The sequence below is a fragment of the Amblyomma americanum genome, chromosome 1 (assembly GCF_052857255.1).
Source record: "Amblyomma americanum isolate KBUSLIRL-KWMA chromosome 1, ASM5285725v1, whole genome shotgun sequence".
Taxonomy (NCBI): domain Eukaryota; kingdom Metazoa; phylum Arthropoda; class Arachnida; order Ixodida; family Ixodidae; genus Amblyomma; species Amblyomma americanum.
Window position 1 is genome coordinate 2,813,203 of NC_135497.1, and position 24,587 is coordinate 2,837,789.

The 24,587-nt window shown below is 46.7% G+C and overlaps 1 protein-coding gene across 1 annotated transcript in view; it reads right to left on the minus strand.

The window, feature by feature from the left end:
- Positions 1–1,114: 1,114 nt before the first annotated feature.
- Positions 1,115–24,587, minus strand: part of klu (zinc finger protein klumpfuss) — a 66,304-nt gene continuing 42,831 nt past the window's right edge. Inside the window, exon 4 of the mRNA XM_077647567.1 lies at positions 1,115–1,646. Within this exon, the coding sequence (XP_077503693.1) occupies positions 1,618–1,646 (29 nt within the window). The 3' untranslated portion in view covers positions 1,115–1,617. The remainder of the gene's footprint in view (positions 1,647–24,587) is intronic.

Here is a 24,587-nt window from a genome sequence, read left to right on the forward strand (position 1 = left end):
GTCAAGGCAGTTGCCATCAGCAGCAGAAAAGGCGGCCCTGACTTGTCTCGACCTGCGCTTCACCACGAGGTCTTCCCATCGAAACGTGACTGGCTCCCTTTCTGCTTCCGTGCTCCTGTGGCGCTTTCTACGAACATTAATTGCTTTGTTTTTCACCTGGTGGGAGTTTTTAAACTCTGCTCTTTTTACACTAATAAAGATCATTAAAGCTATTAGGCTGGTTTCCAAATCATATAATAAATTAAGTGCACTGGATGCGAATAGCATATTTGAGAACTGGGCATTAGGTGCCAGAGTGGAAGCTTGGGCGAGTTGGTGACAGAGTTGGGGACGCTTGAACCGCCCAGTTTGTCTCCCTGCGTCCGTGTTTTAGCGCTATGTGGCAAGTGGGCATTAGGTGTTCCAAGCGCAAATTTATTGATTACCTTTTGCTCTCAATTTGTTTCTTGTTATTTTGTATTGTATAACTTCCTCAACCATGTACAGCCCCCTTCATAAGTACACAGCCCAAGGGGCTCCTGAGTTGTTTAACGGAACTCCCTAGCACATCTAGCAGTCCAACGCTTGGGAGGATTGAGGACGCGAAGCCATACCTCTTTCTAGAGGTTACGGTCGCTGAGGATGCTTAACGAGGCACTCAGTAGGGCTCACGAGTAAACCCCTTGGGCCGTACACTTTTGATGGTGGATGTACTACTAGTCTAAGCCTATTTTCTAAGCCTAAAGCATTTTCTTTATTAGCTGTAACGTTGCCGATAGCCACAACTGCGTGAACGTTCATTGAGTTTTTATTACAGTTCCTGTTTCTAAATGTACTATACTACTATATTACTTTATGATTTAAGAGGTCCCAGAAGAGTCACTGACTACGGGACCCCCTTCTCTATAAATTTGTCCATCTGATAATTTCTTTTTCTTATTTTCGGCTATCAATTCCAGCTAAGTCACGCATCTTAGTATCTGCGATGAGCAACGTGTCCTGTCGGCTTCTGCTCACCGTCCCAGTGTACCGAGATGGACACGCACCAACTAGCCTGGAAACAAATCATTCTGCAGCTTCGTGTCGGCAGCAAACAACCTCGCCAGGGAAGGACAAACTGAGACCACTGTGAAGGGATTCCACTCTTCCGGGTGAAGAGGACGCCATGAGAGAAAGCTTTATTGTAAAGAAGAAAAAGCCCTTTGGCAGGCACAGTAGGCACATGGTAAGAGAGATGTAAGGCACAATTCCAGTCCTTGGTCACGAAAGCAGCGCAAGGCGGCGCAAAGCAGCCCTGCTCGCCGACTGCGAAAGAGCACATTTGTCAGCCTGTTCAGCGGCAAAAAGCACATAAATAGGCACTCTCATAAATAGATTTGGCTAGACGGGGGGGGGGGGGGGGGGGCGGAGGGGAATGTTTGAGGCAGCTGATCACATGGCTCTATCCGATGATGGGAGTCCGCCGTTGAGCAAGTGTCGAGGCCCGGCTGTTTTTGGCACGAGCGGCGCGCGCGGGGTTTGTACTGGGATCGCCGCAGGCTTGGTCCGGTCGGTGGCCAGAATAGCAGCAAATGGAGCGGAGCTATTCTCAGCCGGGGGAGGAGGCCCCTATCACAGCAGTCCAGGGAGGGAGATCCTTCAGCGGCCGCCGGGCTCTTTGGACAGGGCTGCGAGAGACAACAGAGAACACACCTGTGCAAAGCGCCTCCCTCACCGTTCGAGCAAAGCGTCTCAAAGGTGGCCACCGCGTGAGTTGCAACCGCATGTTGGATAACAATAGCAATATGCAGAAAAACACAGTAGCGTAGCGATGCTGCGCAACGCAAATGATACAACATGTGAGATTCAACCTGGATGGATGATCTATATACACAGACGCGACTCTTCATACCCAAGGATGTTGCGACAGGTGCAGATTTACGGTTAATGGTCATTGCCCCATGTTCGCCGTACGCTGTACGATTTTACTCGAAACATTTATGTCACGGTAGCAGGTGGTGCAAAAGGGCTCACGTAATCACTACTGCCAGAAATTGTGATTTGTGCTTAATATTTGTCGCAGGATATCCAGGCTTCGTTTCCCTCCTGAAACAATGCTGCTGCGAAGCTTATTCGTCAAGCTGGATGCTTCGCTCAGTCTGCCGAGTGCAGCTGCCCGACTGGGACACACCGCGTCTTTGGGACTGCCGTTGGCCGGCAGTAAAAACCACGTCCTCTGACCATGCCTTCTCTCTACAGAGTTGCAAGAGGCGTTCGACATTCTAAACAAAGGAATCATTTTATATTTAACCTAGCGCCAAGAAGAGCCACCCAAGTTCACACGTCAGATTCGCAGTTATGTCACTACTAAACAGAAGTCCCTTACAAAAATGAGTTTTGAGCTTCAGTTGACGCCTTGTTGACCTCGTGTTGAATCAACTTGAAACCAAAAATAAAAAGAGAACAATCTATACTGAACCTACACAACAGCTGCCCAAAAAAAAGTTTGGTTGGTTGCACTTAACATAGCCTATATTTGGCAATTGAAGTTTATTTTTGGTTGTGCTTTTACACAGCATACGAATAGTAAATTTGGGCTCATAGGCGCATTAGTTGAAATGTGGAAATGGACTTCCTTTCGAAAGTATCGAAAGGGTAAGTATTCTGCTGCATTGCATATTTCGATATATTAGGGGCACGATCTCACATAAGTGACAAGTTACGCGAGAATCACATACCTTGTGATAGTTATAAGCACTGTGGAACATTAGACTGATCTGCACTAACATGTGACCCCGCCTACCTGCTCATAATTAGCAGGTTTCTCCAATAGATAGAACAATTTTTTTATACGTATGTAGTTTTCGGTTTTTGAAAATCCTGTGTGAGCCCACACATTACTATTTCGCTAGCTAACTGCTATTCAGATATCGCAATGCAAAGCTTTGAATGTCATAATTCTAGTAAAGTTGATTGCGCGAAAGGGACGAAGACAAAAGGCAAAGAAACGAATCACGTGTGCCCAGCCGAGGTGTTCGTTTCTTTGCCTCTTCTGCACGTTCTATTGGCGCAATCTTGCCTTTCCTCGAAATGAACCAACCAGCTGGCAATAATGTTATCATCATCATCAGCCTAACTTCGCCCACTGCAGGAAAAAGACATCTCCCATGTCTCTCTTATTAACCCTGCTCTGTGCCAGCTGCGGCCACGTTATCACCGCAAACTTCTTCACCTCATCCGCCCACCTAACTTTCTGCCGCCCCCTGCTACGCTTCCCTTCCCTTGGAATCCACTCTGCTACCCTTAAGGCCCAGTGGTTATCTTGCCTTCGCATTCCATACCCTGCCGAAGCCCATTTCTTCATCTTGATTTCGACTAGGATGTCATTAACCCGCGTTTGTTCCCTCACCCACTCTGCCCTCTTCCTGTCTCGTGATGGTACACTTATGATTTTTCTTTCCATAGGGGCGGAGAGGCTAACAAAAACGGTTCAGCTTAAATATGTTCTACTATAGCTTTAATTCTGGTTTGGGCTTTTCTTTTGGAGGTTCTGTCAGCAGAAATTTACCAAGGGTTGACCTCAGTTATGTGAAAAACAGTGTCTTCCAAGGTCGCCAGGGAAATCAAGTAAGCAGCGCACGCATGCCCTGCTTGCATGATTTCTCTTAGCATCTTCTGCGTCATCTGCTTCCACAATAGGAAATGAACAAAGCTATCAGACTGCTGACTATGGCCATGGCGATTTCAACAGAATTACTGTTGAACGTGGTCAGCACATTATTTATTGAGTAATTTCTTTTGAATTTATTTTGAACCGTGTCTCATTAGAGTCCACGTGTCTAAGCCTAACGAAACGAAATCAGGCCAAACTTCGATATGCGTCGTGTAAACAAAACGTTGTCAGATTTTTTTATATTAAGACCGCATGCAGCACCTATTAAGACTCTAGTAAACCGCTGGAACTCTAGCACAAAAAAGTGCCAGTGGTGCAGTGCAATAAGCTCTTTCAGGCATGCCTTCTGCGGACGATTCGTATGTGCGCTCATAAAAACGGCGCTTAATTACGGCTTCATTTCTGTTGTTTACAGATGAACCAATGTCTTCAACCAACAGAACGTCGCATGTGGACTTCATTGCTCCTACTGAACATCAAACAAATAAATAATAACAGTAATAATTGACATAATCTTGCTGATTGCGCAGATCCCGATAACCCCGTGAAGGAGTATATAAGGATGAAGTTGAGATTGACCTTAAAATGAAAAAGTACTGAACTCTCGGTCAGTTCATGTTATAGCCTCGTGTACAGTACTGTTTGTTCCATGCTCTTTACGTGACGGTTGTATACGCGTAAATATATGTATTTATTTGTAGATGTATACACATCTGTGTGTTTGTGCGTATATGTTGAGCACTACACGACTGGGGGCTGCCAGAGACACGTTAACGAGAACCTGCAGCAATAAATGTGGCTATACCGCCGAAAATTGCATCGGTAATCGGTCTATCTGGCGCAACTGGAGTGCATTCATACGATTTTTTTTTACCAAAATGCTGCGTTGAGTCACCCCGTTAATTTCACCACAGAAAAGAAATAGCAGCGCTTTTTGAAGACGGACACTTGCGCTCGTTCTCTGCCCGGTCTTCAAAAAGCGCAGTTATTGCTGTACTGTGAACATGTACCAACCAGCCCGTATTATCCCTCGCCAGTAATTTCAGCATGCATTCAACAGGAATAGCAATTCTGTTGAGAACGCTCAACTGTAGCACGGTAGCCACATTTCCGTTGAAATTCACCGCTGCCTCAACATGCCATTCCTGGTCTCACCATGATCGCATGTTGAGTCCGCTCAGAAGTCCAACGCGGCCTCGAGGAGAATTTCATCGCAGCTTCAGTGGTCAACAGCAGCGCCTGATACACGAAGGAGTGGCCAACCCACGTCCCGTCCTTTTGTCTCAAGCACTGCCAGCCTTAATGTTGCGACCATCCAAATAGCGAGCGGCGCATCAATCAGTCGCCGGCAAATTGGTGCCCTCGACAGGACACTGCGGCACATGTGGTGCTGCCGCGGAACTGCGTTGTTTGAAGCGCCGTTTGATCACTCTGAGCATTGGCTAAACTGGCGGTTGACGCTTCCTGCGCCATCTGGGGCTGCAGTTCTGCGCGTCGTCACGGCAGCGCCGCCGCTCATCAACGCTCGGCGAGAAGCGCAAGGGAGTTAATAAAAGAGCAGCTGCTGCGCAGTTTCTCGCCCTGTTCTTTTGTCTCTAGGCAGAGGGAGCATTGGCTGAGCTCCCTCTCGCCGAGCACATAGCTTCCTGGGCAGAGAGAAACACAGAAGCGATTGGACAGGCTCCGATACCGAGTGCTGGTTTATATCTTATTTCAATCTTCCCTCCATTTTCTCCCTCTGCTTCTATCTTCCATTCGTTATGTATCTCTACTGGGTGACCTTGGACGGGCTTCAACCAAGCGACAGGTGGGCTTCCTATAATGGCTCACGCCATAAAAGCCGACGTTATTTTGACGGGGCGCGGCCGACAGTACTTGTCTTCATGGCTAAACTTGCTCTCATTGGTTGATACACCACCATTCAACAAGCACTTGCAGCAACAGGCGTTGTTCCCGGCAAATGTTTAGCCATAGCATGCCACTCCATTATTCTTCGAGTGTCAACATTCCAGCGCGTACAGAGTGGACATACTAAAATGTCCGTAAAAGACCGCTTCTGTACCAATGATCACTTTCTTAGTAACCTGTCACATGCTCAATGGTCTGCTCGACGGCATACTTCCTCAACCAACGACTGCTGAAGAAATTGGAGCACATACGGCCCCTCCCTCACGCGCTCGCCGACACTCGGTCTCTGTGAGGGACATATCCAAGGGAGATTACGGCGTGCGCGCGAGATCAACACGCGTGTGACTGTTACTGATAAGGATATTGCAAATGGCTACTGCATCAAGCTTAGGCTTAAAACGTGTGACCGCCTCCGTTAAACGGCGAAATTTTTGGCCTCGAGTGCTTCTGCGCAGGTCGCGGCTGTTCTCCACGAAAATATTTCTAGAGCGGCGGCAGGATCGACCCCGTCAAGTGACAGCACACGGCTCCTGAGCATCGCGCCACAGGAGCGCGCTCACCCGAAAATTTGTGGGATAATTCCACTGCCATTGTTTCTGACATTTTCTTCTCCTCGCTAAAACGTGGGACTGTAGTGTCTATAAATAAATACAGTCGTGCCTCATTAATATCCTCACTTGGATTGCCGAGCAAATCTGTCCACAATAACGACTCATGAAGTAACGTGAGGAAATAAAACAGTTAATGTCGAATGTCTCCTTTTGTGCGTAGTGGTAGGCAGTGAAGTGGCAAACAGAGAAAGTCTGATGGGCAAGTTACTCTGGCCGCCACTGCTTTCGACTTTACAAGTCCTGTATTAAAGGTAAATTATCGGAATACTACAAATAAAACAACGAAGCAATCAGCAATGAAATAACTAATTTGTTCTCACTGTTTGAAACGTCCTTTGATATCACAAGCCTAAACGAAAACTCCACAGTTGTCAAACACAAAATATCCCAAGCAGCCAGTAAATATATCTTAACATGCACTTTTAGGAAGAGTATACCACAACTCTGGTTTACGAAAGCACTAAAAAAGTTCGAAAGTAAGAAAAACGCGCATTTCGTGCATCTAAGCGACAAGAAAGCCCAAATGCGCAGCCAAACATGATAGTCGATAGTTCCAACAAGTTCTGGAAAGGTTAAACGCCAAGTATGTGTAAAAAATCTTAACTGAGCAGAGAGGCCCTCAACCTAGCTAACTTGTGGCAGCTGTGATGTTTCTACTGCAGCCCTTGCTTGTTATCCTGTTGCGCTTTGTTTCAAGCATCGATGCCCACACTTGTTTTGATTAAAGCTCTCTGAGTACTGCAGTAGGGTCTTCTATTCATTACTGTAGAAAACCCACTGTTCGAATTTGCCCGCTTTAGGCACCTTCTTTTGTTTGGAGAGGATTTTCGCCAGCCAAACAAGGGAGACCAACACAGGACAAGGGAGACTAACAACAGAAATCTTTATTGAACACAGACCGCTCAGTAACAGCCACGCATGCGCCAAGCCACGGCAGGTAATCTACACAAACTCATTAAAAATCAAGTTCCTTGGATGTGAGCGTTAGGGATTCGGAGCTGATACAATCATCGCCATGTTTCGCTATCTGGAATGCCTCAAAGATTTCACGTGCCTTTCGTGTTTTTCTTGGCCTATAACAAGAACATTCGGAAAAAGTGAGGAACATTTCACGGGACATCTGCTACAATATCATGAAAGATTGCCGTCCACGCCGGCGCAAATTTTTGTGCAGTGCTTGCGGAAATGTACTACTGGGGACAAAAGTTTCCGGGACGCGAGCTCTAGGAAAATTGTTTACTGTAGCTCCACCTCGCTATATACCCAGTTGCCTGATGTTGTGTGAAGCCATTAAAGGCCTAAATGCTCCATCCTCTTTTCACAACATTAGGCGACTGCGTAGCGATCGAGGTGGATCGAGCTGCAATAGACGTTTCACCTAGAACTCGCGTCACGGAAACTTTTGTCCCCAGTAGTACAGTCACCAACCAGCTTGTCGTGTGCAAAAATTTCCACAGTTGAGAGGAATCTTATCGATTGCTTCACTTTCGCATTTCGCGAAACATATTTCTATGTTTGGTAGTGCTGTGTTTGTCCCTTCCGCCAGGGGTCGTTCGTGCACAATGAGGCGCACAATATATCAAAAGTCATCGAGGCGGTCTCTTTTCTGCTCCAGCAAAACTTTCAGGTATTTGCGCAAGAATTGGCGGAAGGACGATATATACCAAGCATGGAAATGTGTTTGCAATACGTGAAACTGACGCCGTCGATAATATTCCTCATAGCTGTGGAAACGTTTACACACGGGTGACTGTTCGAATGAACGCTTGCACAAGCACTGAACAAGAATTGGCGAAGGAGAGCACGGAAATATTGCGTGACATTGCAGCAGATGTCCCATGAAATGTCCTTCATGTTTTGCGAATGTTTCTATTCTAGGCTGTGGAAAAACACGAAAGGCAGGTGAAATCTCTGAGGCCTTCCAGATAGCGAAACATGGCGATGATTGTATCAGTTCCCGATCTCTAGCGCTCACACCCAAGGAATCTGGTTCTTTTAATTAGTTTGTGTAGATTACCTGACCTGGCTTGGCGCATGCGTGGCTGTTATTGAGCGGTCTGTGTTGAACAAATATTTCTGTTGTTAGTCTAGACTTTGTCCTGTGTTGTTCTCCCTTTTTTGGCAGGCAAAAATCCTGTTAAACATGCCATAACTACAGGCTCACCATCCAGCCTTGCTTCATTTGTCTGCGCACTGCGTCAGCGATTCGTTTCCATTATATTGAAGAAAACGTCCAAGTGTCGGACAGGGCGGACCTGATCGCAGCGTGACATCGGTGAGCAGACTGCGTCACGCATGCACACGAGGCAGCGCATTTGTCACCTGGCTGTTACCAAACGACAGTTTTCTTACTCGCACTGACCTGCTCGCATTTCGAGTGTGCAGTGCAACGGTGTGCGCAGGAGGGAACACATGTCGGAGCTTCATTTCGGCCAGCTGCGGAAAGGCCTCGACGCTATGCGCATTCCGGTGGCGGCGGCGCGCAGGCCGGTAGCCGCGAGGGGGGAAAGTGCCCTGAAGGGCGAATTTGTTTCCCAGCCTTCCGACAAACGCGGCGCTCGGTAATCTCGGTGATTTGCCACCGGGCGGGGAGCTCGGATCACGAGCGGCCGGGGTCACGAGGTCGGGAAACCAGTTTGTCCGGCCCAGTGGCCAGTTTCGGCCGCCCACACCTCGGCGCCTTTCCCACGCCGGTCAGCGGCCGCCGCAAACCTGCCCGGCACGTAACGCCTTTTGGCGCAGCACGGGAGCGGCCGTCCTCGGCGTTTTCTCGGAGCTTCCGCAAAGCGAGCCACGGCGTCCCGTCTCGCCATTAGAGATGCCTCGAGCTGCCGTTTTGTCTCGCACAGCAAGACACGTTGTGCAATGAAGGCAGAATGCGCACAGTCAACCAAGCTCTTGGAATATCTCGCACAGACCAGAGGAAACAAGTCTTGCATTTGTTAGGGTTGGCACTCCTCCCGGGCGCTGTCTTCCCCAGTATGAGCGACATGCAGCGGCAAAGTTGAGAAAATGGCAATGAATAGAAATCAACACGTATTCTGTAAAGAACAGGCTTAATTTCGTCAGCAACAGTTACAAGAAGCCACTGTGAGTTAGGAACGGTCTAGCTAATACCAAGGTGATTAGTAATGAAATATGCAAGAAAAACGTCGCCCCTTCCTCTAACTAAAGGCTGGTTCAAAGTTTGAGCAGCGAGCCGCAGTGAAAAATTTTCCACCTTGTTGGAACCTCGCCGCGACGACTCAAAACAGGTTTTTGCGCTGCCGCGGCAGGTTTCGCTAGCATGTGAAACAGGCTTTTTTAAAAGTATAGGGCCAAAGTTGACACCGTCTTGGTGCACCGGAGTTTCGGTAGCTTCAGAGCTGCCCAATGCAGTGATTAAAAGTAACTACCCAGTGCCACTGCATTCGAACGCCGGTGTTAAAGGCATTCAAGAGAATTTTTGTTTAATTTCAAGGAAACCCTGCAACACCAGTTCCATCTTATCCGTTCTTTAAGCAGCCAAAAAGAACCGGGTATGTTCAAATAACGACACTCATCGAGGCCCTCTTGCAATGTTTCCTGTGAAGGAACTTTTTACATCTCATGGGCTAGTTCACCGACCAAAAAAAAAAAAAAATCACCTTACTTTCACAAGAAATACCGTAGTTTGGTAACGCAAATAAGTAAGTGAAAAACCAGTTATTCATTTTCCTAAACTTGCCAGTTCTGAGGCCTGACTGAGGAAACACCAAAATGCATGGAACGTCAATTTTCAGTCATATATATATATATATATATATATATATATATATATATATATATATATATATATATATATATATATATATATATATATATATATATATATATATATATATATATATATATATATATATATATATATATATATATATATATATATATATAGTGCAGAAAGATAAACGTATTTGGTTGCTAGAGGTAAATGCAAAGTTGAGAAACGCTTCATTTAGACAGACTTATTTTGAGTCGATGTTTCGGACAGAGCCTGTCCTCTTGAGAAAGGACTCAAAATAAATCTCAGTCTAAAGGAAGCGTTTCTCAAGTTTGCATATTATATATATATATATATATATATATATATATATATATATATATATATATATATATATATATATATATATATATATATATATATATATATATATATATATATGCGCGCCTATGCTGTGTAATCTAGGGGTAATAGTTTGCAGTTGTGCAGAAAAAAAGAGCGAACATGTCCCTCGAAACGCAACGAGTGCAGAAAAGGGAGCACGATCGTAACACAGGATGCACCAAGAACTAGGCGTGTGCGCGTTTTCGCAATACATTTCGGCTACTCTGCTAGTTTCGCTAAAAAATCTTATTTCTGGGCAAGAAAGTTTTGCAGTCGAATCTTCGAAACTTTCGTCGGATAACATCGCAAAAAGAAGTTCACTAACATCTGAAAAAAAAAAAAAGCTCACCATCAGTTATCTGGATAAGTTCTCTGAATGACCTCCGGTAAGGTGTTGCATTACTTTTTCACAGCTATAAAATTCTCCGTTACGAAAGCCACACTGGGCGCACTTATAAAATAAAATGCAGCTTCGTTTCTATAGTTACGTCCCTGAAGGTGAGGAGACAGTCGCCACTCCCACTCTCATTCCGGCAGGAATAAAACAGACGGTGAAGGAGAAGGGGCATAGGAGATTTTAAATTGCCACCGGGGGAAACGGCATACGTGTGTGCTTCCCTGCCAGGACATAAGACCGCAGAGGAGGTGCAGACGCACCGATATGCCAACCCAGCTAGCGGTGCTACTACATTTACCAAGGCAACAAAACATGGTGTCCCCATCGCTTTAGGTTACGCATGTCTCGTACTATATACGCTGCTGGCTTTGCTAATGGAAGCAACAAAATTATTTGCCCTCCAACAATTCCATACTTTAATGACACTTTATGTTTAATCTTCAATGTTTATGCGTGCTTTTTTAATACTTCGTGAGAATTTCAAACCATTGCCTACACCTTGGAGAAATTATTGTTTGTGTGCTTTTCGACGCAGAATATTGTATGTGTGAACTTGAACATCTTGACGGCCGAAATTATTTTCGACACTTTGTTCGCACAGGACACTGTTTCGCAGCGCGCACCGTCGCCCATGACTGAGGGTGCTCGTCATCCTGCGAGGAAGGGTTAGTGGATGAAATTGTTTTATTTTGAATATTTTCAACTAAAGGGCGCCCGTGAATACAAAGCTCCTATTGCGAGGGATGGGAGACGCCACTATCCCCCCGACATCCCATTTAGCGCCGTAGTTGCCCTCTTCGCCCCATCGCCACGGCTCTGGGCGTTGTTAGCCTCGCAGTGGACTTTCCTTGGCGCTTCGCGGGACCTACACTGACCGCTCACCATAGCGTGGCTGTAGAAATGGAACGAAAAACGGCACGGGGCTCAAACACCGGCAGTAGGTGACTACCACGTCTGCAGGAGTGTGCAATATAACCCTGTCACATTTAGCGACACCAAGTACACTTCGCTTGAACGAACGGCGCTTTCGGTGCGCGCTGTCACCCGGCAAAAACAAGTGTCATTTGGAAATGATGTCAGTGGTGATGGATGTTGCAGCACCTTGTGGAAATTAATTTGCTTTAGCGTGAATACTTAGAGAATACAATATTACTGCAAGTAAATTTTCAGTTGTATTTCCGCATCTGAATGCGTATTGTTAACTACAAAGAGCATCACGATCCGAGACAAGTAACACCCCTGCTACAAGGGCGTTTCGAATGCCTTCCAACCGAATGTCAGTCGACTCGATTGCCGCCTTGTGCTGCTAGATGAATTTTTCACAGCATTCGCCTGAGATACATTCGAGTCAGCGGAAAAAGACATTGGAGATTGCCCACGAAAGGCTAACACTGACCAACAGCCGTCGCCATCGTCCCGCCACAGCAACCCCGGACGAATGCGTGGGTTCTGTTGAATCTCCTGTGTGTTGCTCGCTTTCTTCTTTAGCATTTATTTCGTGGAGCCTCTAAATGACGTGCTTGAAGATGATGGTACACCACTGAGCATTTGCCGCATTAGCGCGAAATTTCCCCATGAGGACGACTGCACTCCAGTACTCTTGTTTATGCTAGCGCTCGTGTGCACGGCATAAAATGCTTCAGCTATGTGAAAAACAATTGCCGCTTGCTTCCTTGTTATTTTGTGCAGTGCGGCAAGCCTGAAGGAGGCGCTGACGTGATCGCGCGTGGGAAGCACTTGGTAGCCGGGTTGCCGACGCTTCCTCCTTAATCGACGTGAGGACGCTAATACCGACTCAGTTTATCCAGAAGCACGTTCTCACTGCTATGCACAAGCGAGGGCCTAAAGCACTGAGCGCGCCACTCTGGCTCCGCGTCCCGTGATGTAAAAAAGAGCGCAAAACTACGCTCGTTCGCACTCTCCACAATGGAAGGGGGTGGTCGTCACTTGGCAAAGCAGGCATTACTTTTATATGCCGATGACTCAGCTTTCATTAACAAGCACAACGATGGCAATTTTAACACCTTTTCCGTCGAAGCGCCGCTGCCGGAACACACACGCGAAACCCGTGGATCGCCAAACTCACTTCGGGGCAAGCGCGTTCTGCAGCGAATTGTCGGTCGCTAAAGCTCATCGCGTGACACTGCGCGAATGACACTTGGGCGAATGTCACTCGTTGAGAGTGGGCCCATGTTACTGCACTTTAACAGGCATTTGCCTCTTGCGCGTCATCACAAGCAAGTAAAAGGCCCATGGATGTCTGCACTTGAAGAGCGGCCCGTGGGTCGGCAGAGGTCGCGGCGGACCCTGTGCAGCTGTCCTTCATCGGCCCCATCTCAGCTTGTGCAGACCAGTGAGCAGCAGTCACTCGACTGGCGTTCGTTGCGAGCCCCGTCTGCAGCACTTTTGCTCATCCTGCTGTTCAGTTAGAGAGGGGGACTCTCGGCTAAGCGTGGATAGGAAAGTGGCAGGTAATCCAGAAAGGGCCTGCACACCTTAAGTGCGCCTTTAGGAAAGATTCAAACACCCGGAAGGCAGTGAAAGAACTCAATTCCAGCACCACACTGCTGAGGGGCTAGCGGTCGAAGCGGTGAAAAATGCTCCGCGGGATACAAAAATTTCCCTTCTCATAGAGGTTCAGTACAACTCCAGACTAAGTCGCAGCGCACAACGCTTAGAAACCAGGGCCTGAACAAACGTTACCCTGATGAGTTTCGGCGCCATTCGGTGGCAAACGCCAGGGGACAGTTTTTATGACTCACTCGTCTCGCGGTGTGCGCCGCAGGTGAGCCACCGCTTGGAGTATGTTCCAAGGTACTTTCCCACTTGGCATACTACTTCAAGGCAAGAGTTGAATTTTTCAATGCAAATTCGATTCGCTTGTGTTGAATCGGAATCCTGAACTTGTACCTCAGTGTCATTGTTCTGAGCCGCAAATCCTTCAACCCCTTGCACTGAGGATTCTTTGCTGTGTAGGTTTACATATTTGCCGTACTTCGCACATGTGTCATCATTTCGGCTAAATTTCATTTTGTAACTCCCCGGTCTCAGACGACCTCAATGCGTTTCAAACCAAGTCAGCAGACTGCTTTTTTTTTTCATTCAAATAATCCACTTGAGACGCCGTGCTTTTGTGAGCCGGCGCTTAAACCTCCTAATTCCTGCATGGGTTTGAGGAGCCCTCCTCTATCATTAGCCCCCCCCCCCCCCCCCCCCCCCCGCCGTGAGCGCTGGCATACAACGGAAGCGGCTAATCCCACCTGAGGCGCGTCTTGGTTCTGCAGCCGGGGAAAGCTCGCAGCGAGAATGGCGCCGGCAGCCTCGCGGCGCTATTTCGGAGAGGGGGTGGCGCCTATTTCGGGCGCATCGACAGGATTCCGTTCGCGACTGCTAATCTCGGAAGATCCCGGGGCCGCCCTTCTAAAGTCCTCAGGTGGCAGCACCTGGGTTCAAACTGTAGCGATTACAGCTGCATAGCAAAGCTGAACGCATGCCCCGCAGGAAAAAAGCACCAAGCAAAAGGAAGGTGCACACGAAAGAGAAACAATTTCAAGAATCGCCGCTCAAATCACGAGGCAGGCAAACGCTCACTTCAGACCCCGAAGACAGCGCGAATAGCCCAAAACTTGTCAAGTAGCAACGGCCGTAGATGCCATCATCTGAGAAGGCGTCCTTGAATGCGCGCTTAGTAGAGTAGGCAAAACGCGATATCGTCAGTGCCCCAAGGAGTGCAAAAGGAGTTGTCGGAAAGAATGCCACGCCTTGTTCGATGAAAGACGCCTCGGAAGTTTTCCCCTGTGACGCCCCTTCGGACTCGTGCAATGTTCTTAAAATTTCAGGGGCGAAAATCGGCCATAAATGGAGGCTGTTTTTAGGCTTCTTCATAGTTTACGGTGCGAAGAAACCTCGCCTGCACCCAAACATTCATTTATGCTGGGTTGAATCATGTTTCCGCATTTTTTTTGTTTTGCACCGCTTCAATCGTGACCAACACTTGCTGAATTTCTGTGTGCGCCCCACGTTCGGCGTCACAGCTGCCATTGTGTTTCCACAGGCATAGCCTGCATGCACTGGGAAGCGATTCCCAAGGAGGCGGGCGCAGTGGTCCTAGTGAAGCAAGGCGAAAGCCTTTCCTGGCTGATGAGTGGCGTGGACGGAAGTTGACAGCACCAACTGTCAATCACAAGTTGTGTGGTAAATAAAACAAAATGTTAAAGTTGATTAAGAAGCAGTTCTAAGCAACGTATATGTAATGAAATAAACCAGAAAATAAAAATGGAAACAAAAAGTAAAAATAAATAGATAAACATAAAAACACATAAAGTAATTGAAATGAAAAATGAATAAAACAAAAAAACTGAAATTATAGAAAATCACAGAAAGAAAATTGGAGGACTCTTAAGCTTCGTCTTTCCGACTGGGACGCAACACCGTGTTGCGGCGTTGCCAAGAAGTCCACGGAACGCCATCATCCGTTCGGCGCAACAGCTTGCCCGTTGGACAATTTAAGGAAAGGAAATGACGCCTGTCTCACGTATCTCGGTGGACACCCGAACCACGCCGTATGGGAAGGAAAATGAAACAAAATTAGTTTCAAGGAAAGGAAATGACGCCTGCTGCTCTCATCTCGGTGAACACCCGAACCGCGCCGTAAGGGAGGTAATATTTCCGACGCGCGGTGCCGAAAACTACAACTACTACTACGACGACGCCGACGGTTTTTCAACCGAGCGAGCTGTATACTCTATCGCGTAAAATGAAAAATGAAGGAAAAAAGAGAGGAGAGGGAAGGGCTTTCGCATTCCCGCGCTTAAGCAGATTTACGTGCCATCCTGTAAGTCTTGGGGCGAGTACGGCAGCTCATTAGATCCAGTGAAGGAATTTCACTCGAAAAAATAGCCTCTAGGAGCGGCAATTTCTGGGCAGAAATCGGGTTTAGTTGAGTTTTCTGAAACTTCCTCAAGATGCCAAATTCTAGAAGGAGCGGGCTTCACCTGGAAACAGGCTGCTCTGGATTCCGAGTGAAGTGTTCTTTCTCAACTACGGGAAACGCTGGAAATTTAAAAAAAAATTGAAAATAGGAACAGCAGCGTTCCGTCTTATTGTTCATGTGTGCATGCTGCTGCCGCCGAAAGATGCGCCTCGTCACACGAGACAGACGTCGTCCGCTTGAAAAGCTTCGGACCCGGGAGCCAAAGTAAAATGTGCAGCCTAAATGAGCGCCAAAGTGCTAAAAATGTCTGCAACAAGAGGGCAGCACTTGTGTCATCGGGGAGAACCTCCTTTGTGTTTGTTTGTATCAAATTATGCTGCAGTGTATTTTTTATTTTATTTCTACTTATTTCAAGAAACCCCTAAAAGCCCACGTCCCGAGTGTATCACATAGGAGGTGGTGGTAAGAATTCAAACATGAAGATACAAGAAGGAACGTCTAACATGAGAAACTGAACAAAAAGCAGAACAAGAAAAGCGCAATAACTTACAGTCAGCAAGTATCGAAACGTGGCGCAAAAACAAAACACAAATTGAACATAATGAAAAAAAAAACGTTATAAACAGAACGAAAAAAAAAACTCAAACAAGTTACGCTGAGCAGAACAAGAAGGAAACTACGCATCGCTTTCATTTTTTAAAAGTTCATGAAATGATCCCGTATTCGTTTCAGTTGCGATTGTGGAAGGCAGTCGGTTCCAATCAATAATCGTTTTGGGTATGAACGATTTCGCAAAAGACTGAAGTGCGATATGTGATGCGTTTGATCTTGAAAGGATGGCCACGGCGCGGAAGCACTGCTGAGTGTGAGTGAAAGAAATTGTCGCGGAGCAGCGTATGATGGTCAATTTTGTGGAAAAGAGTTAAGCGAGCCAGTTTGCGACGATGGGAAAGGTTGCGAAGTCCAGTAGTGATGTCGTGGTCATTAAGACCTTTGAGATGACATATTTTGTGAATATTTTTGTCTTCTTTTTCTGTCACTATATGTCTCTCCCACGATGTCTCTCCCACTGCCACAATGTCCAAACCATTGTAAAGTTTGGCAGTACTTGCGAAGAGAACGATCCACCATCTCCAAGATCATTATGGAAACAACAAATATTCTTGACCCTAACATGGTGGTCAACGAGTTTGATGCTTTTTTTTGCAGTCGGCACAAGAAGCGTCCCAGGCGTCACTGGAACCGTATCATCTTGATTACCCCATGCCAGAGTTGCCTTTTACCGAAGTGACATCTGCTTTCTGAAAAACCTCATTTTAAAAAAGTCCCCCGGGCCTTACTTGACTTGTCTACTATTTTCCTCAACAGGCATAGCATTTGGCTTGCAAAATACTTTAAACAAGATGTATCAGATGTTCTTTGAGACTTGTCTGGTACCAGACGGCTCGTGGTGCGCAAGCGTTGTCTAAAATCACGAATCCGACTTTAAATTTAAAGTAAAAAAAATGGCCGGCGGTTTAGCATTCTTAAACACGAGATATTGCGCAAAAGCACAGCCCTGCAGGTGGACACCACCGCCACGTACCTGAAAGTGAGACCCGGGGAGCCATTCATGCGCGTCTTCCAACTTTTTCATCGTCAATGCCAACTTACCCAATGTACGCCGGCGGCCTACGCTCCAGCGCCGCACTTGTGCACCAACGCGTATTGCTCTAGTGCCACAGCCTTGTGGATCCACGCCAACGCATGCAGCGCACTTGTCTCTGTCACTACCGCCACGTAGCTCGTGAAGAATACGGCGTGCAGTCCACAGCGCGAGAGTGTGTTGTAGTTTATCACGAGGCTAAGTAAGGCGAAAGTTGGGCGAGTTGGTGAAAGTTGGTGATGTAAAATATAGCGCAAGGGAAACACGAAATACAGACAGGAAGACGGAGACAAGCGCTAACTTGAAACTGAGGCTTATTGCTGAATGCACGCAATTTATACGTGGCACGATGAAAAGCATGAAACAAACGGGTCCAGTCGGGTGCCAAGTACAAGGTTGATAAAGAAAACGCATGCAGCACGAGTCACTCAGCGCTTGGGAAAGTAAAATTAGCATAAAGAGTCTTTATCATTAACCTTGCGCGGCGGAGACTAAAAATTATATTGACAATCTGCCATGGCAACAGAGGGCTGGCCGATACACTGATCTGGACAGATCCGTATTTGGTAAGCTTCCATAATTTCCCGGACTAGCTGGTCATGGTGTCTAAAAATGATGGCAGCTCTAACAAATACAGGTGTGACCTTTTTCTTTTTCTCTTGTTTCCACTGGCCCGGGTTCAGTAACCTTCGTGTTTCCTTCGCGCTATATTTTACATCATTAACAAGAGGCGTCCTCGGTTGCGACGATAGCCTATACTCCGTCTCATACATCAGGTGCAACGCTGTGAAAGTTACGGAAGTAGTCCGGACGGGAAAATAAAGGGAGCCGTGTTACTCCGCGCTTGTTCTGTGCCCGCCGAGTGGTCTATGACACGAGAAAGCGACCGCGCGTTATCAGCAATAACAGTGCAATTAATCGAGATCATGACAAATGTGTCATGTGGTAAGCCTACAGGCAAAGTATTTACTATGTTTGGCTCACCGCAAATAACGCACTACTTTTTGGTCGCGGACGCAGGCAGCGTAAACAAGAGCGCTAGCTTTGACGGCGTTGCACATGATGTTTGAAACGCAGCGTAGTGTTATGGCACTGTGGCCAGCGAAGCTGACCTGTTCGCGCCACCGTGGATTCGCCACCGTGACCTGTTCGCGCCACCCGGTCGCGGATATTTGTTTCTTTCACCCACAAGCATGTCTTGCCGGAATAGTTTACTCGCACGAATAAATATAGGCCCGTATCACTAACCACTACGTGCTGGAAAATACTGGAGCACGCTATTTTGAAAGCCGTGAGTATAAGTTTGGAAAATAATAGCCTCCTGTGCAATAGCCAACACGTATTTCCCTCAGGGCTATCTGGTTACACAATTAGCAGAGAAAATTCCCGATCTAGGTAGCGCACTTATCACGAGAACCCTAACAGACGCGCTACATCTGGGCGCCTCTAAAGCGTTTGACGCCGTCGCTCACAAAGATTTAGTGACTCAACTCCTCGCAGTTGGAACCAGATGGATATCCTCGTATTTAAGCAGCTAGAGCATGGATAACCTGGATGTGATTTCAGGAGAGTTTCTGCCCTGTTTATATATCATTTGGCTGGGCTAAATGACATTGCGTTCCCTCAGTGAGCACGGGTCAAGTGTCCTCGAGCCGCGCGGCGGCGTGTTTTTTTCGCCTCTGGCCGCCCGCGGTGGAACCGGTAAGAAACATCGCCAACCCGTCTAATGTCACTACTCTTCTGCTTGGCCTCGCTATGCAGGCGAAAATCGCTGTCAGCTGGAGCTTACCCGTGCACTCTTCTAAACACCTCGGCTTTCTCACTCTGGGCAACCTCACGTTGGCCCGAAATAACCCTCCGGATTGGATATCTTCCCCGCAACCTATCCTCTTCGACTACTTGCCATGAACCGTCTAGAATTGGCCGGAAAGTGTGCATGCAAATTTATTCCGTCTAATTGATCTCCCATAAGTCGCTCTATCACCTCATCCTCGCCTCACATTGTAAGGTGTCACTCTGCCCCGTTTCCACTCGGCACGCTCACATTGATCTTTCAGCAGTCCATCTTCCTTCACACGCCCGCTTCGGCACCCGGCCCTGATGCAATGCCTATACTTGAGGTTAAATAAATTATTAATCGATTACTTGACCCACACTTATAGAAATATTTACTTTACTATATGCTAAAGAAATGTGTGACCGTGTAAGACATAAGATTTCCTGCGCGAATGTCCAGAAGGGACGTGCCTCTGCAGTCTATGGGATCCGCTTTCAAATCATTTAGAAAACATATTTTTGGTTGACTGATTGGGTCAGCCTACCCTCATCCATTAAATACACCGTGCGCCTATATCAGCTATCTCCAGGAAACCCGCCATACACTGTTAAACGTAGTAAGCTTCTTGAAGTCAAAGTCACTTGTGCGGCGCAGTGAAAGCGGTGTTGGTATAGTGCAGAAAACCGGTGAATCATGCAAACTAATAACCTGATTAACTAGTTTTTGTTGGTCAACCTGTTGAATATCATAGTTTGGCAGCTCTTGGCAATTAGAGATCTGTAGTGGGCCGCTAGTAACAGCCACATCTTTTTTTAGAATTTTGAAAACGCGCTTAGCCACGATTGTGCAGGTCAACAAATGTTAACCACCCGACACCAAAGCATGCGCGCTTTCCGAAAGCACCCGTTTCTGGCGCGCCCAAAACAATTCCAAGGACCCGCTGCAGATATTAAATCCAACCTGATTTAATACCTGATTTAATATCTGCTGCGGGTCCTTGTACCAAAGATATTAAACTTATTTTTGGAATATGGCGGAGTGCTTGGCTTAAAGCACTCTGGCACGGGTCGGCCCGGTGTTTCACTGCCTCCGGGGTCGGCCCAGGGAATATTAGCGCGGCGCGTCTTTTCTTTCGCTCTTTGCTCTCCTATCCTCTACCCCTCCTACTTTCAGCACGCGGCAGCGAGCGTGGCTCGTCTTGAGCCAGTAGGCAGGCCCGTGCACTTTCCTTTTCCTTCTTCCTCTCAGTAACATCAGTCAGTCAATCAGCAATTCCTTCAGGCAGTGTCTTGGGCGCACGCGTCACGTGACCTCCCGTGTGGAATGTCGCAGCAGCGCGGGTCACGTGGCCCATGTACCCTTCACCACGGCACCTATTTCTTGTTTCGCTCCAACCTTCCTTCAGGGCGGGGCTCGGGCGTCCACCGAGATATGCGAGACAGTTACTTACTGTGCTCAGAACCAACTCAGCTTGTCATGGCCAGCTTCGAGAGCACCGCCTCGGGGCATATAAAAAAGCGCGCGCTCTCCAGCTTGGCTCACGCGTTCTAAGTTACTTTGATGACGCTTGTTTTAGTAATGTCCACTGTTTGATCGTGCTGCCCAACTCAGTGGTGTGAAAACAATACTAGCGATGTCCCGCGTGCTCAGCCTTTGCTCAGACGAGCCCACAGCCTGGAACTATAGGTCCTGCAGTGACACGTTCGTTCTCGACGCGGTTCGCATGCGTGAGGCGACGATACTTGAAGGCACAGGCCACAGAAGAGGAAGCGTGTCTTGCGCTGCTGAAGCCTTCGGAAAGCCACGCGCCCGATCCGTCGATGTAAAAATATTAGTGAACAACACAGCACCAAGACGCGACGACGCGGAAATGGGACGGTGTAATTTGTCATTTTTTGGCTTAGACGATGAAAGGCGGATGGGTGGCATCCGAGCAGAAGGTTATAAATTTATGCTCCGTGCACGTGGGAGTCAGTGCTACAAATGCCCAATTTGAAATAGCGCGCAGGCTGGGCCATTTGGCTTCCCTTTTTTAAGGACAAGCAAGCTATTCTGAAAGGGGTGCCCCCGGAGAAGACGAAAATCAAGAAAAGCACCAACGAAGGAGCCTCGTGCACATGGGCAGAAAAAAACGTATATTTTAGTTTTTATTCCAAAACGGCAGTTTTCCAGAGCAGATAGATAGCTAAGTGCTGTTACAGTCACACTTACGCGCAAGCACACCAAATGTTGAGAACTCCTCCCATATCAGTTACCTTTACTAACATCCCAAGTTTGTTGCCCAAGCGGGATCAGCTCAGTTCCATTACTGGTAACAGTGACTCAATATTCCCGTCCTAACAGAGACATGGCAGCATGGTGATATAGAGAACAAAGAAATCCTTCCTGATACCAATAGGTTCAACATATACAGACATGACCGAGTCGATAAAAAAGGCGGTGGTGTCCTACTCGCCATAAATAAAAGTATTCACTCCTCTTCAATTGACTCCAACTCAAGCCTCGTAATAGCCTGGGTGAAGTCTTTCAACTCCTGTCACAGTTTTCTTATCGGTGAACGTTACTGTCCGCGCGATCCTGTTAGTATACCTTTCTGGAAGAACTTGGCTTTAGTATCGCTATAACCATGCGACATTCGAATGATAATATATATCTACTAGGTGATTTTCCGCAGATAAATTGGTTCGATATATCATCATCCTGTCGTGCTTCTCCTGAATTTGTTAACCTTACTCTAGATTTTAGTCTATCTCAAGTGATAAACCAGCCTACCCGCGGCTCCAATTTTTTGGACCTGGTCCCCACGGATGCTCCAAACTCAATAGGTTCAGTATCATACTTTCATGACTTTAGCGGCCATAAACTGATGCAGTTATGAATTAAAATTCCGTTATCATTTTCAGGCGTCAAAACTAAATAAATAATACAGTAAATGCAACTGTGACGACATGAATAAGGAACTAGCTTTTTTGTGTGTGTGAACGTACATTTTTCCCATCATTTTAAGCTAGGTCTCTCGAAGACAACTGGTTCCCTTTAAGGATAAAATTTCCGAATGAATTAACAAATACGTTCCACTAATCCCCAGTTCGAACTATAAAAACAATGCGTGGGTCACTAGATGCTTTCGAAAACTACGGAATAAAAAAAACCGCCTCTATGAAAATGCAAAACGTACTATCCCTTACAGCTTACAGTGGCGCCGATCACTTATCGGGAGATAGTTTGGCTGTTCCAGCAAGCGCGCCGCCCCCCCACGTTCTTCTGAAGGAAATTGCTGTCGTTCTTTTCTTGCTCGTTTCGTTTTCGCCGAAGAAGAAACTGCAAGGCGATACAGCCACCGACCAGAGATGACGTGCGAAATTATCATTACTTCGTGAAAGAAGGGATATGCGATTGACATGATTTCAACACTGACAGAGCGCGTAGGCAGGAAGAGCCAGGACGTTGCTTTGAACAGGGTGTTGGCACAGCTGATGCGGACACGCGTCGCCCTTGCTACCGCCGCCGGGCTCCTTAGCAGCCTACTTTGCTCATTCACCGCAACACCTGTGACAGTGCACGGCGTCGTCTTCATCAACCTCCTACCGTGAGCTCCAGAATACTACGCTACCAGAATGGCCTCTTACGATGCGTCAAGTGGTCCCAAAATTTTATAGTGCCCTACCACTAATCTCCCCAAACGCGGATTTCGCCGATCTTTGCCTGTATTTACAAAATACACAGTCCCCAATCGGCTCATTCACTGGAATACTTTTCTTGGCTGTATGCGCGGGTATTCTTGACCACGGTACTTAACAGGCTTTCCTAAACGTCTAGTCATCTTTGAGAGACGAATTCAGCTCGAATGAAAAACGCTATTGATGGTACTAAGACAGCTTGCGTGCTGTGAATTCGAAAGCCTGAGATGAAATAGGGAGTGGATGAATGTGGAATGAGAGGTTGATTCAGGTGGATTCAGATGTATATACTGCAAGCAACAGGGCCACTGCGACCACGTGACTCCCGACGGCGTCAGGCAAATTTCCCTTTTCCCTCCCGCCAACGGCTTCCGTTGCTAATGGGGCATATAAGGTTTTCACCTCAAAATGGATTATCGGTATTTCAGTAAGAGCAAAAGCTGCGTCAGTCTTTTGTTTGTTTTATGTTTTGCGCGGTAGAATTTCTCAAGTGTGGCCAGAGATGGCGAATTGAGTAGCCTCTCTTTCGTAGTCAAACAAATTAAGAAAGATATAAACACGTCAACTGTAATTTCTTCATTGAAATATAAAGCAAACTAGCATACAATACAAGCCCTCGCTAAAGTAAATATACAACACAATTTGAATAATGCATAGCCAATCGCATTAAATCAACATGAAAGGCGTCAAGGAACGCACGGATTGTGCGTGAAAATAAAAAAAAACGAATTGTAAGTAAATACATAAGATTACCCTCAGCGAAAAAAGGCTGTGCTAAAAATGCATTTTGAAGACATTTATTAATTTCAAATTAATTATGCATTGTACCTATGCTTAAATTGCAATACGAATGCTTTTTAAGTATGTTAGGAGTAATATTTTGAACATTCTTACAAATGCGTCAAAAATACATTTTCTGTCCGCTTAGTATATTTATTATACATTGAAAATTTACTAAAATGTATATTAATACATTAAATTTCATTAAAACTACACCAATAATATACAATAAATACGTTAAAATATATAATAAATACATTGACGTACACAATTATTCGATTAAAAATATTTTCACTTGGGCTTAAAAAACGTACTACTAGTCGGATTGACCGGACAATACTGATCAATGTTGTCAACATCAGAAGTAATGAGTGAACTGGCTATAAGCATCAGGACACAGACAATCATAGAGAAAACACGATGTCACCAAGAAGTCTATGACAATGGAAGGTCACGTGACGGGGCCTGAACAGGAATGGCGTCGCCACACAATGAAATGCCGACGGAAAGCAACGTCAGCAAACAGGAACTGCTCTACCCCCCGACAGGAGACATTATCTTGCCCGGTGAGGCGCTTTTCGCGCAAAGACTGTGCCCCCCCCCCCCCCCCCCCCCCCATTGTCGCACAAGTGTCGGAGTGGTCGCTTTCGAGTCTGCGGCCTATCTAGAACCGAACTGCTAGTCGTTACTTGCGTCAGGCATCGGTCAGAAGTCGAACTGTCAACCAACAAATACATGGGCGTCTATGGGAGCCGATCGGCCTTGCCAGTCGGGGTACTTTTCGCTGGCATGTTCGAGCCCGGGGGGCGCGCATGGCGTCATTGCCAGTATAATGCTATCACGCTGGCACACGCAATTTAAATAAGTGGTGATTGCCTTTTTGCTAGAAGTTAACATAAACAAATGGACGACAGAAAATGTAGAGTTTCCACTGTTCCCGGAAATGTCATTTCGAGGATTGGGTTGTTCCACGGCAGCTTGAAGTGTGCCGAAAATATGCTGACTCCGACTATTCGTTAGTTAGATATGATGCATACTTTGGACGATTCAATTTCGCATTTACGAAAGCACACTTTAAATACATTGCCAACATGTCATTTCC